The following is a 13533-nucleotide window of genomic DNA, read 5'->3' as shown; positions in this document are numbered from 1 at the left end:
CCCCCCCTCTCCTCTCATATGGTAAATATAGTGCTTCCACTAGACTTACTCTTTACCAATTTGCTACTTTAAATTTCTTGCAGTTTACCCCTATTCCGTTCAACCATGTTCCTTGTTTTGCTGCGATCAGCTGATCTGTTGATGTTGCTGTGTCCTGTTTTGGTTCACGCTTAGTGCCTAACAAAGGGGGCGGGTAAGGAATGCCTTTGCCCTTGCGGGGACTAACCTGGGTCTCGATGGAGGAAAGGGGGGGATTCTTTTTTATAGTGTTTAGGATCGTGTCGTGTGTAGTGTGGAACAACAGACTTCGCCCCTCATCAGAAAATACTTTGGAAACATACCAAAGGCTTATTTGTAGACTATGACAAACTAATGAGGAATGGAATTCATTTGTAGGTCGTACACCTTGCACGCGTAATAAATGTGCAATCGTGCAAAGTACACAAAACATGAGGCGTGCAATAGTAGCGAAGTGCCAGCCTTAAATACCGCGATATACTCCGAAATAATCCAAAACAGCCGCAAAATAACATATGGTCGTGAAATGCTACGAAATAGCACGCTGTGTTCTCGACCCCCTCAAAAGCTATTCGAGATTTCAAGGATTCGCTGTTCTGTTTTCACAGTGTCCCTAAGTAGTTCGTGTGGCGTGGCGAGCGTGTGAGGGTGCCCGTCCAGAGGACCCGGAGTGTCGTGAGCTGAGTGCACGGCTATTTCCATAAATGTCATTCGCCGATATGCTGCTGGCCGAGTGAGAAGTAGGATGCCTGCCGAAATAACCACCGCGTCTCTGCTCCAGGCGGACGCCGCCTTGTCTGTTTTTATGGTACTACTTTTCATGACTCTCCTGCTCGACCTGCGCTCGTCAGTTCGGAAATCAGACAATAATCCTCGTGATGTGTTTGCTTTCTTTTTTTCGTCAGCAGGTCGAATGCCTTTTTAACTATAAGGTCTAAACTATAAAGATATTTCGTACACTACGCAAACCATCAGAGCACTCTGATACCCGACCTACCTATAACCAAATGCGGGTAGGGCGAGCTTGGAGAAATCTCGGTCAAAGTAAGCAAAAGTGAAAAAAACAAACAAAAAAAAATCTCGCTATAGATAATTCGCTACAGATAATTTCATTCACTAATTGCGCTCTCTAGTCTAGAACCTGAGAAACCTGACTGGTAAACTAAGTGAGCAACTGCAAGTTAAATACTTACAAGTGTGCAACTCCTCAGTTGAGCACATTTTTAGATTGAACGCTCTGTATGTAGGAAGTGCTTAAATGGGGAGTTGCTCACTTGCAAGTGTAAAACTACGGAGTTGCACACTTGCCAATCGTTAACTAGCGGTTACACACTTACAAGCATTAAGCAGTTGCACTGTTGCACACTTAATTTATCTGTGTGTAAATCTTAGTATTTGCAGTGAACGGTCGAACCAAATTTCCGTATGTAGGAACGTCCTATTGTGGCTTTGGATTCCCTCTTGCAGGAGTAAGAATTTTGACATAATTTCGTTGTAAAAGTGAGGGCTGTTCTACCGTTGGATTTTTAGAGTGTCCTACCTGCCGCCAACCAGGTGCTCTCCGACACCTTGTTATGTTTTGTTTCGTTTTGGGCGGTTCCGGACCACACGCGAGCCGCAAGGGGCCTTGCCCGCTGTCTCGCTTAAGGTGAGGCTTGGGTGAGATTTAGGCAAAATCAGCCGAAAAACAGTAAAGTTGAGTTTACAATCTAAGTGTGAAGTAAATCAAGGAATGTCTCTCTATACGAGTCTAAGTCAGTTCGTTGCGGATCTTTTAAGGTATATAATGCATACATATGAGCGAAACCCGTTGCGCACTGAGTCTCTCAAAAATCCGATTTTTTGGTAAAAACGTATTTATTTATATGGAAACCGTTCGGTGGATCTTCAGGCGATTAAATGTCTGTCTTTTTTAAGGTAAAAGCAGCAAAATACTAATTTTTTGAAGAGATCGTATAGTCGGTTTCCGATTTAGCCATTTCACCCAAGCCTCACCTTAAAAACCTATGTGTGGCCGATGAGGAGATTATACTTTATTATTTCTTCTCTTGGGGGTCAAAAGTCCCTGGAGGCGCTTTTGTGTTAGTGAACAGTTTTGCCAAGCAGAAAATGCGCAGATTTTTCCGAATGGTAAATATTCGAATTAAAATTAAGCAGAATAGATGGTCGAAAGTGAGTACCGTAGCACTCAGCCTGACTTTTAGCGGCAGACGTGGGAGGGGAGAGAGGTTATGAACGTTATGAACGGGGTATAGTGCGACCGTCTCGTGGCATTTTCCGTTCGCTTTGGATTTTGTCCAATAAGAGGAGGTGCATGCTGGTGTGACCATCGCCGCCCTTTCATCACCCCCTCCTTTCCCAAATCGTTCTATCTCTCCCTGTCGTCGGCCTCCTTTCTCGCCTCCACAACCACAACACCCTACAACCGGAAGATCAGCGCGGAGGTCGTAAACCTTAGCGCAAAACAGCACTGTCGACTCCACTTAGCAAAACATTAACTACCTGACCAGGCCGATAAGAGAGAATTCTACGACCAGCAGTCCAGTGCGTGCTCGTAACGCCCTCCGTGGCCGTCGCACTCGTAGTAATGCTAGTTTGCTCGTCTGCGTGTCGGCCCACGCACGAAAAGTTTATCAGTTTTTCCCTTTTACCTCAAAAACTCAGACAATTTTTTTATTATTTTATTTTTTTTTGCCGCGCGTGCGTCTTCGCTACTGAAGGACGAGTGGTCGGGAGACGGCTTGGTCTTGTACCGTAAAATGACTAGAAGCCTATGGACTTAGTTTCAGAGCACGACATAACCCACCTGATTCTGAGCCCAAAGACTGCCCTTTTTCCGCTTTTTGTTTCAAATTAATAATTTGTTATATTTTAGTCGATTTCTTCAGACCTGGATTACCACTACGAAAATCCACAACGGGCGTTTTTGACACTGATAAAACGAGTGCACAACCGATAAACACTTGTTAGTGAGCAACTCCATGTTGCGCAGTTGGAAGTTATCAACTAGTATGTGCCTCCGGAACAACACTTTCTCTGTAGCGTAATTCAACCTCAAGTTTCTTCTGCGGACGGTCCCCTCCCCTAACTGGAAGTGGCTGAACGGGAAAATGCAATGGTTATTAACATTCTCAATCTTTCATCGCTTTACTATTGCATTATCGGAGCAAAACGCCGGGAGCCCGGTTATGTGTTGGAAGGGGGTAGGGTTCTAACACAAACTGCCCGTGATCTATTTGAAATCCAACCCTTTCGCTGCCGCCTCTGACGTCCTCGCCGCGTGTCCTCACTGCGTCCTGTCGGCAGCGCGCCAGAGTTTGTCGGGACGAGGCGTGCGGCTTGCGGCGGTTAGCTTAGGTTAGTGTTCTGCACCGCCCTTGAAAAAGCGTAACTTCTCAGAATCAGAAATGTGTTTATTAAGGAAAACGAAACTCTATGCAGTAAGGGGGAAAGATTCTCGCACGGTGTGATGTGGCGGGGGCCGCTCCCCCTCCTTTCTGTCTGAGGCTCTAGGCCACTTGGGTGACAAAGGTAGGGTGGGTCCTAGGTGTGGATGGAGTGGATGGACTTTTCTGTGGCTCGGTGGAAAGCGTAGCGTTGTAATCACCTCGACAATCATAGTGTGTGGAATAGGGCATAATACATAATTTGTTTAAGTTTCACGCGGGATGGACGAATTCAGTAAAGTAAAACGTGCAATAAACCTTGGAAGTGCACGTAGGCACACGGTAAAAACAAAGTCTCATTTTTTGAGGGTAAAGGGAAAACTTTGAGTAACTCCCTTGGTTTGAGGAAGGCTCCTCAGATTTTGAGGTTTCCCCAAAAAATAAGGGGGTTTTCCTTATTTTTTGAGGAGTTTTCCTCAAACATGGAAGGCCCTCAAAGTTTCCCTTCTCCCTCAAAATGAGACGTTGATTTTACCGTGCATGCTAATTGTCGAGTGCGTACCATGCTCACTCCTATGACAGATTTAACTTGTACGGAGGACGCATGGAGTCGTCACGATTTTAAAGTTGTTCAAATTTATTCCCCGACCACCTCAAGTAAACCCCATCTCTAAAGAGAAATGTTATTTGATTACACAATCCTTGTCTCCGAATTGAAACACTATCCTCACCGAATCAGCAACTTGCGGACATCGCGCTGAGTCAACACTTCCTCTCGTCTCCTGCACTTTTCTATCTTGGAATGTGCAACCGCTCACCAACCGCTCGTACTTTAGTTGGATGGACGTTATTCCTTGAAACACCGGTGGCCCAACTTAAGGGAATACGGTGCTCCCTTCGAAATTACTCTAGCGTATACTGTAATAAGTGAGAGTCAAAATTTTACTGGACGGTAAGACTGGGTGCAGGACATCTCGCCCCAGCTAACTCGCCCCAGCTAACTCGCCCCAGGTACAACATTCCCCGAGGCCAACTCGCCCCGATTTTAGGGCTAGTTCCGGATGCAAGTTTTTGCCAACTCGCCTCAATCGGCAAAATTTTCAAAATCTCGCCCCATTACAATTTAATGGCACTATCACTATGCCACGTTTCCCCTCGGCCGCCCCACACTGCAAAAAATTGCCAAATAAAACCTGTTTGGGTAATATTTAGTCACATTTTGGGCTATTTTGACCCTCTAAGGGCACAATGACCTTTAACGGGTCTCGGTTTGATGGGAATTGATTCTATGGTTCTAGGGGACGTACCGTACACACCGGTAGGATTGCTTAAAATGACCCTTGGGTACTTGTCTCACGCTGCCTGACTCGTAGGGTACCATTGGGCACCGTGAGAAAGGTACCCCATACTATTGGCTTGAGTATTTTGAGCTACATGCGTGATCTAGGGGTCGATTCTCTACGCTACGCACTGTGAGAAAAGTACCGCATAATATTCGTTTTATGAATTAAGAGCTACAGATGTGATTCAGGAGTCAAATCGGGCTAAATTAGACCTACCGAGCTCCCAGTTAAAAGGCCATCCCTCTAAATAAAACACTGCAAACCTATTCAAAAATTCATTTTAATTGGGGCGAGTTAGCACTGGGGCGACCTGTGTTGGGGCGAATTGGGCATGGGGCGACTTGGGCAGATTGTACTTCAGGAAATAAAACGAGAGAATGCTAAATACCGGAAGTGCCTAAAGACGGTCAGAATCAAATAGCAGAGTTTACTAGCACATGAGAATAGATCAATTTTGTTTATTCTTAACAATTTCAGCTATTCTCATAGAGATTTTGTTTTATCTCCTGTCCCATAGTCAGAAATCCAACGTCAAAATATGGTTGGGCATGAGGCATTTCCTTCTTAACATGTTGAGTGCGACGTGACACACACACCGTGTAGTGTGTCACAGCATTTTGAGCAACAGGTCGGCGTGATACTGAGTAATATGCACCATTCTTCGCCTACGGTCATTAGTTTGGGAAATATCGCAAGTGGAAAATATGCCCCAATAACACCACCACTAAGGTCCCCGTTTACACGAGCCATGTAGGTTAAGAAACACTCTGCCGAAAAGAGTTTAAAACTGGACTGAGAAAAGTTCTTGTTCTTTTTAGGGATCGTTCTGAAAGTAGCCTACGTCCGTTTTTCCTCAGATTCATTTTTGCTTAGTTACGGGAGCTCAGCGCCTGCAATACTTGGGATAGGCTACCCCGCAGTGCACGCATGCACTTACTGCAAGATGTTGCCTACCGACCAGGCGCTATACTGTGGAAAGAGAGCGGTAGGACCAAAAGGACGTTAATTCCTTTTCAAAGGCATTAGGACTTCTTTTAAAAGTATTAAGAAGTCCTTTCTTCCCTCTGGTTTGACATTGAGAGCTTTCATTAGCTGAACTTAGCAGTTTCGCAATGGCGGACGTGTACTTTCTGGATGATCCCACCACAATAAGGTTGAAAATTTTAGTTAAAGAACGAGTTTACTCAAAATTGATTTCGTGTTCCAAATGTATGTCATGTTTTATACGGCTATCTATATGACAATATTTGTTAACACCCGTAAATCCTTGGTGTGCACGATTCTTTCCAGTTCGGGCGCAGGGCACCCCGTAAGGCGCCATGGCCCGTTGGGTCTAAAGAGGGTGTATACATAATCCCGCAACACCCCCGGCAGCATAAATGGATCATCATGATTGCATTATATGTACCATCTAAAGTGCGATTTTTCTGTGACTTAGGCGCATCGCTATATGCACATTATCGGTGCATTTTAGATTGGACATCTAACGCAGTCATAACGCAGTTTTGCTGGTTTGGTACCTGGGACTATATACCACTGCATATACCGATAGGTCCGATGTAGTCTAACAAGAATCGTGGAGCCGGCGTGGTAAAGAATTTCATTGTGGAAGTAGTTGATACGGCAGTTGCACTTTTTGTGCATAATTATAATCACTAAGTGTAACTTAGAGTACAATTCTTTGTTTCTTTTCTTATCTTGCAGACTGGCGCCCTCACCATGCTTCTACTTCTCCTGCTCCTGTTCCGCATGCTGCTGACGGCCGCCATGGCCGAGGAGGACGCCAGTGAGGCCGCCAAATATCAGCAGCGCCAACCGCGTGCACTGCGTCTCCAGAACTTCATGGACAACCGTATTGAGCGATTTGCAGATTACGCCAACGACGACGACCCGCTGGACTCTGACTTCGACTCAGATTTCGACGAGGATGACGACGTCGACGACGAAAACAACGACGACAAGCCCCGCCGCCCCGCCAGCCAGCGCGTTGCCTAGCTCCGACTGCAGCTCTCCGTTCGGAGGTCCCTAGTAGCAGCTAGTTTACGAACCTTCTTTTTTTGGACGTTATGGTGTAGTGGTGTCCTCGCGAAGCGCGGGAGTACGGTGTGGTGCTGCCAGAAGCTGGCAGCGGGGATGAGGTCATGGTGCTGCGAGCACCACCAGGACTGTGTCCAGGACCTGGCCGACGTGAGAGCCCATGGACAGCCATGTGCTGCGGGTGCGAACGCGCGCCCAGGGTGGCGCCCCCGCCCGCAGTAGGCTACGACCCCTCGCCGTGTACAAGCCCAGCTTCAGCCTCAACAACAACAACCAGTGCTACCACCAGGGCGACGACGAGACACAGGCGCTGCTGGGCGCTCCTAGGGCGTCCCCCACAAGGTGAGTTGAGATATCTACTTACCCGGATACTACCACCACCCCCTTTGTGTTTTGTTTTGGTGACCCCCTGTGCGTCAGGCAATCAAGCGGGCAAGGACCGACGACCAGCCTGTTGGAAGGTGGCCAGACTTGACGTTGTCGTTTGGCCTGCTCGTCGCAGTCATTCTGCTGCCGGACCATCCCGCGTGCCTTTGCTCAGGGTGTATAGCGTTTGCCGGGGGTGGTAGTCATGCCGATGGTTGGGTTGAGGGAGGCTCTAGAATGGCCAGAGATCTCTTCGCTGGCCACATGTTATTCGCTTACACGGAGACATGGACTTCGGCTAACTAAGTGTTGGGGCAAGTATTTGGCAGAGAGGTGTCTCGCCCGGCTCCTAGCAGCCGAGCTAGCTGTACGGGGATACCTCTAAAACAACCCTTCCCCCACCACTGAGTTCCCCGCGGCCACACTCAGAGTAACATTTACTGGGCGAGCGCCCACGAGGCACGGCATATAACTGGACGTGGGCGGGGATTGTGAGCCATCTGGTACATGAAATGGTGTGGACATGTTCCGCCGTCACAGCGGGTCACAGCCACACCCCGGTACACAGCCCTCGGCCCCGCTCGGCCCCGGCCCGTGTGTGCCCCTCGAAGCGAGGAGTAGGCCTGATCTAACGCCCTGTCGTCTGCCGCGCAGGTGCTTGCAGCAGCGCGCCCAGCCGCCGCCCCCGGTGCCCGCGCGGTGCCGCCGCGACGTGGCGCCCTCTGTCGACTGGGACGACAAGCTCGACGGCCAGCACCGGCCGCTGCGGGACTCGCCGCCCTGGGACGGGGATAGCGCCGAGAGCAACTGCTGCTGTGGCGCCGTGGCGCTGCCCTGGGCGAGGGCCCCGCCGGCCCCGGCAGCCCCGCCGGCCCCACCACCGCCCGTCGCCAGGGCTATGAATACGCACGGTATCTTTAGCCACGGACCCGAGCCGGCCGTCGCCGCTGGCGAGCCGCCCCGCACACTGCCGCCGCCGCCGCTGCACCCGCGGCTGCAACCGCCCCGTACGCCCAGCCGTGGACCCGCGGCCGCGGGCCCGGTGGGCCAAGGGAGCCAGGGCTCGGGGCGCGAGGACGCCGCAGTACACCGCGGCGCGCCGCTCGACCCGCCATGGACGGGCTCGGGCAGGGAGATGGTCTCCACCGCCTCGGCCGCTGTGGACGGCGGCGGCGTGGTGGTTGAACGCAGTGTCCCGGATGACAACGAGGATGGAGTCGTGAGGAGGATGCTGCTGGAGGCGTCCGCCGCCCCTCCCCGCCTGCGCAAGGAGCTGCTACCCCCGCTGCCGCCTCTCGCGTCCGCGCCGCTCAGGCGCCGCATCCTGGTGCGCACCAAGCCCGACATCCCCTCCCGGCTGTGCTCTGCCGACGCGCCGCTCCCCGCCGGCCACATGGACAGGTTCAACAAGTTTCGCTTCGGCGGGCGCGTGGGTGACAAGCAGGAGGGCGCGCAGGGCCAGGGCGCTCCCGGGGGCGCGGCGCGCGGCAACGGCCGGACCCGCACCAGCGACAAGACGGAGAGACTCCGCGAGCTGACGGAGAGGCTCAAGGGCGGCTCTGGGGGGTCTGAGCAGCGTGCGGCCGCGCCCCCTTCCCCCTCCCCCTCCCCCAGCCCCAGCCCGACGCCCGGCGCGGCCAGTGCGCCGCAGACGCTAGCCGCGGCCGCGGCGCCAGACAGTCCAGAAGACGCCGACCTGTTCGACTTGCGCCTCGCGCGCCCCGAGTCGCGAGCCATCGTGGGCTCTTACATCCAGCGCACCATCCCGTTCCGGAGCGCCTCCTTCTCGCAAGTCGACTTCTCGGACGGCAAGTACTTTCGGCACTCGCCGCGGGCCACGTGGCTCAAGCCGCTGTCGGCGGCGGCGACGCTGCCGCGTAAGAGGACCGATGAGCTGAGCAGTCATCCTTCGCCCACTCCGACCGCCCACTTGATCGTCGTGGAGCCCAACGAGAGCCACGGCTCTACGCCGTCCGTGGACTCGGCCGTGGAGTCTGCTGTGGACTCGGCTGTCGGCTCTGACGAGGGCTGCTGCTTCGACTCTCCCGTGGTCACCGCCAAGGTGCCGGGCTCGACGAGGTCCATGACGCACCCGCTGGCGAGCAGACAGGCCAGGATTGAGACTAGACCGCACGATGGCGGCGCATTTCTGTCCGTGGACGGACTGCGTCACCTTGTCCAGGAAGGTGACGATGTTCTGTCGCATACTCTGGCCGTGGACACCAACAGGCTCACGAACAGCACCTCCAGTCTGTCGGATGTAGAGGCGCCGGCGACCTCCCCGTCAGTGGCCTCAGAAGACCGCGGGGACCAGACTGAAGGCAATCTGAGCCCATCGCCGACACCGACACCAACTCCTCTACTTCCACCGCCGACTGAACAGGGAGACATCAAGCCACTCGATAATCCCGTGTCGTACGAGGTTTTTGTCAGACAGTTTCCCAACTACAAGGAGTACGAAAAGTGGATGAACGAGAGTGTCCTGCTTCAGAACGGAGAAGACGTAGGTGACCACCACGAGTGGCGAGAGCAAATTGACGCCGAGTTTGGCGAGCACCCTCACATACCTGAGAAACAGTCAAAGCAGGTAACGGCTGACAGCGGCGAACCCCAGTTGCAGCACGATGACACCAAAGAAAAGACGGAGCAGCATCTCGCAGATCAAGCAAACCAGACGGTGGGTGCCGTGCTCGAGCATGACGACCGCTGCATCAATAACTTCGACCCGTCAACGTGCCCCAAGTGTCTGGAGCAGATGGAGACGGGTCCGTCCATCCTGCAAAAACTCAAGGCGAGTTTCCACATGGAGGACCTGGAGTTGGAGCCGCACGAGAAGGAGCTATTCAGCCGACACAGTGACCTGCTGCTGCGCAAGTGGGCCCCACCCACGGCGTCCCCCAGCAAGACCAAGCACTCCTTCGAGCGATCCAAGTCTGAGCCCAAGGAAACCCTAAAAGAGGACGCCAAGCCGGCCGCGAGCGCGCCACTGGTGCTGGACCCGTCAGTGGTGCCATTTCACCGCACCAAGTCCACCGACGAGCCGGAGAGAGGCAGTGGGGGCGCGGTTAGTACCGTAGAACCGCCCAGGATCTCGCTACCGGACGACATGAAGGACGCTACGTCTAGGGCTCCACCGTCGCACCAGGACATGGACGAGCTGCGGCGGCGGCGCCCCAAAGACGAGCCACGGCGGTGGCTGGAGCGGCCCAAGCTCATCTGCCAGAGCTCGGACGAGCGCGATGACGAGAGCTCGGCAGGCTCGGCGACCCCGTCGCGCCCAAGGTTCCCGATGATCGGCAGGTCCGACTCGCTGTCCGAGGGCGAGAGCGACCAGGGCGACCGCAGGCCGAGCACACCGAGCAGGGCGTCGCCGTCGCTGTACTCGCACCTCGATCTGTCCGACTCGGAGGGCCGCGGTGGCTCCGCCGCACCCACGCAGCCCGGGGGCTCCGGGTCGCGCAGCCCCCACACCCCGCGGCGCTACTCGAAGCGCCCGCTCCGCGGCCCTTACGGGCAGATGCTCGAGGCGGAGATGAAAAAGCCGGACGCCAACCGAAAGCTGTCGCAGTACACGGAGGACCTCAAGTTCCTCGAGGCTTTCCCCACCAAGCAGGGGTCCTCGCAATCTCTGGTCGTGTCCTCGTCGTCGCCGCCTACAGCGTCGGGTTCCGCGGAGCTGACGCGGTCCGTGTCCTCAGGGGAGCAGCGTCAGGCGGCTGCCCCCAGGAGCAGGCACCAGGGCGCCGGCGGCCATTCCATGGACGACTCGCAGCTGCGCGCCACCGCCCTGCCGTCCCCGTTGGCGGCTGCCCCCGGCGGCGCCCCTAAAAGGAAGGTGTCGGCCGTGGACCTGCCCTTCGCGTCGCTGCACCCGGGGGTGGGCGGCGGGTGCGGCGCGGGGCCGGGCAGCGGCGGCCTGCCGGTGTGTCACCAGCGGACCACGTCCAGCCCCTCGCAGCTTGAGGGCATTGCCCTGCGCGCCGACATGGAGGCCTTCAGGAGGTCCGGCGTCCACACCTCCCCGCCGCACAGCCTAAAGGAAGCCGCGGCCAAAGAGGACGCCGCCAAGAGAAATTGGAAGGTAAGTGCAAACTGTATTTTCAACCGGACTCGGCACGTGTTCCCCATACGGCGCTCGATCCTTTTCTCTTACACCCCATCTCGTGCATCGTGAATCCGGGTTTCTTTTTCCGGGGTAAGGGGAGGTGGAATACGCGGGGGACATAACGGTGGTGTTGCATGCCAACCACCTGGGCAGGGCCATGCTAGCCTAATCCCCAGCCCCGAGTGTCTGTCGGGGCGCGGCCGGCAGACGGGCTTGACGGGACCCCGTGTGTTGACATATCCAGATACATGGGTGTGGCCTTGGCGCGTACGAAATGTAGGCCAGGCCGGCGCACGTTTGTATCGGAGGGGGCTAAATTTAAGCACCGGGATCTGCAGTGGTGTGTGTAGAGTCATATGGGAAACGAGCAACTCTCATTATTGCCCGCACTGGCAAACATGGCAACCACGACCGGATGTCAGGCGCAGTTTTATGGTCAGCCCCAAGAAGCCACCTGGGAGGAAAGCAGTTCACTGTACCAAAATCCCTGTGTGGAGGCGATTCGCGGAACTTCCCCAGTCAGCAGGAACTAAAACCGCACCTGCCTGGATGTGATGTAAAAAGGAGGGCTTCGAGGTTGAGTGGGCCTGTGTTAACAAAACAATTTTGCGCAGCTTTTCGGAGGGTTTTCAACATAAACTTCCCACGCAACCAATTATCGACGAACTGTTGTTTTTTATTTTTTTCCTTGCGGAATTTTGAACTTGGTTATGACTAGTGTGTGTGCACGAAGGATCTACAGGGTGCTTTTGGGGCTGTTATGGCCAGTCAGCTGTTTAGGCGGCACCTCCCTCCACGGTGTGGCGCACCCTGCCCCTCGTGGTTCGCTCTCCGTGCTATTCTAGTCGCTCGCCTCTCCCAGCCCTCCCCCTCTTCACGCTCACCTCTCTCTCTCCGTTTCTCTCTCACACACTTTCAGTCCTTCTCCCTTTCTCTCTCTTCCTCTCTCCACTTCTTTTCCACTCCCCTTCCCTCCCCCTCTCTCTCTTTCCACTTCTTTTGGCTAAGCAAGATCAAGAAGAGTCTCAAACATACACATTCACCTTGCGCACCCATTTATAAGTTCATAGGGAATTGGTCAAAAGTGAGATATTTCCTACGGTTTCTTCTTACACCTCCCGGTTAAACATGCTGGAGGCTCTCAGAATAATGCCACTAACAGCAGTGGTGTCGGCGATGTTGTCGGCGTATCGCAAAAGTTTGGCATTCAGAAAATTGTGAACAATATTTATTCTGGTGTTGACGTCCTGCATTTAGAATTAAGAAGTCTTCTCACCTCTTGGTCGGAAATATAGGCCCCTTCTCCCCCAGCTGCTTTTCCCTCTCCTTTGCAACATACGGACTCGTGTGGCAATAACAAGAGGCTGAAATGTGAAATATGTTGAGCGAGCAGCAACATACATGCAGCTCTTGCAGGAGCGCAACAACAGGAAAACAAGTCTGTTTCCCTGAGGTACGACTGCGCCACACATCTGTTCTGTCCGGTCCCTTCATGCCATTTAAGAGGAGGTTGACAGTGCACGCCCAGACTTTAATCGATTCCCGAGTGGAGTACATACACGTTTAGCGTTGTGGAGGGGGTAGTTTTTGCAATGTGGTGGGACTTGCAATGCATGAGAGAGGCCGGCAGTCTGGGCGGGCCACGGGCCGTTATTTTGGGCTAGTTTGCTGCACAGGGTGGCTCGGGGTGGTGTTATTTTGTGAAAATATGATGCCGTCGTGTTCGCGACATAGTAGTACACGCGGACGGCGGTAAGGAGGGTTTCTGGCCCCGCGGGGTCAGTCACCCAGAGGAATGTCGCCCCAAACCTAATGATCCGTGGACAGTCACATGATGGCCTCGCTCGTGGGTGAAATACGCGTGCGCTGATACTACCGCATACTACTCCCAGCTTCATTTCTTGAATACAGCATTTCTGTAAAACTGAAAAGAAGAAGACGGGGAACCCAAAAAACGGAAATCACGATACTTGAACATGTTTACTTCCGTTTCCCCTGTTGTCTTCTGCATTTCACTCGTAAAAATTAGTTAAAAGGGCGTTAGTCCAATTCGAGGACTTACGCCCTTTCTTTCACTTTTCACCATTGACTTCAGCTGTACCGCGGACAGCTTCCTTCCCTAATGTGAGTGCTGTCCATGAACATGCCCTTTCTTTTCTTTTCGCGTATTTGTTCTTACATACATGTGGTCACACTTCTCCTAATTACGACGCGGTTTGTCTCCCGGGCCGTGGACAATGCGTGCAGCGAGCACATTCGTATTCCAAAGGGATCGGCG

The 13533-nt window shown here is 53.6% G+C and overlaps 1 protein-coding gene across 1 annotated transcript in view; it reads left to right on the top strand.

The window, feature by feature from the left end:
• The window catches only part of LOC113216271 (uncharacterized), a gene marked incomplete at its 3' end in the record, with an annotated part of 42445 nt that overhangs the window by 1205 nt on the left and 27707 nt on the right, over positions 1-13533 (top strand). The window contains 2 exon segments of the mRNA XM_052264363.1: positions 6452-7126; positions 7805-11231. Of these exon segments, the coding sequence (XP_052120323.1) occupies positions 6945-7126; positions 7805-11231 (3609 nt within the window).

This window comes from Frankliniella occidentalis, unplaced genomic scaffold (assembly GCF_000697945.3).
Source record: "Frankliniella occidentalis isolate FOCC.00 unplaced genomic scaffold, Focc_3.1 Scaffold18, whole genome shotgun sequence".
NCBI classification, from domain to species: Eukaryota; Metazoa; Arthropoda; class Insecta; order Thysanoptera; family Thripidae; genus Frankliniella; species Frankliniella occidentalis.
The sequence above is the reverse complement of the archived record's forward strand: the minus strand, read 5'-3'. Positions and strand labels throughout refer to the sequence as shown.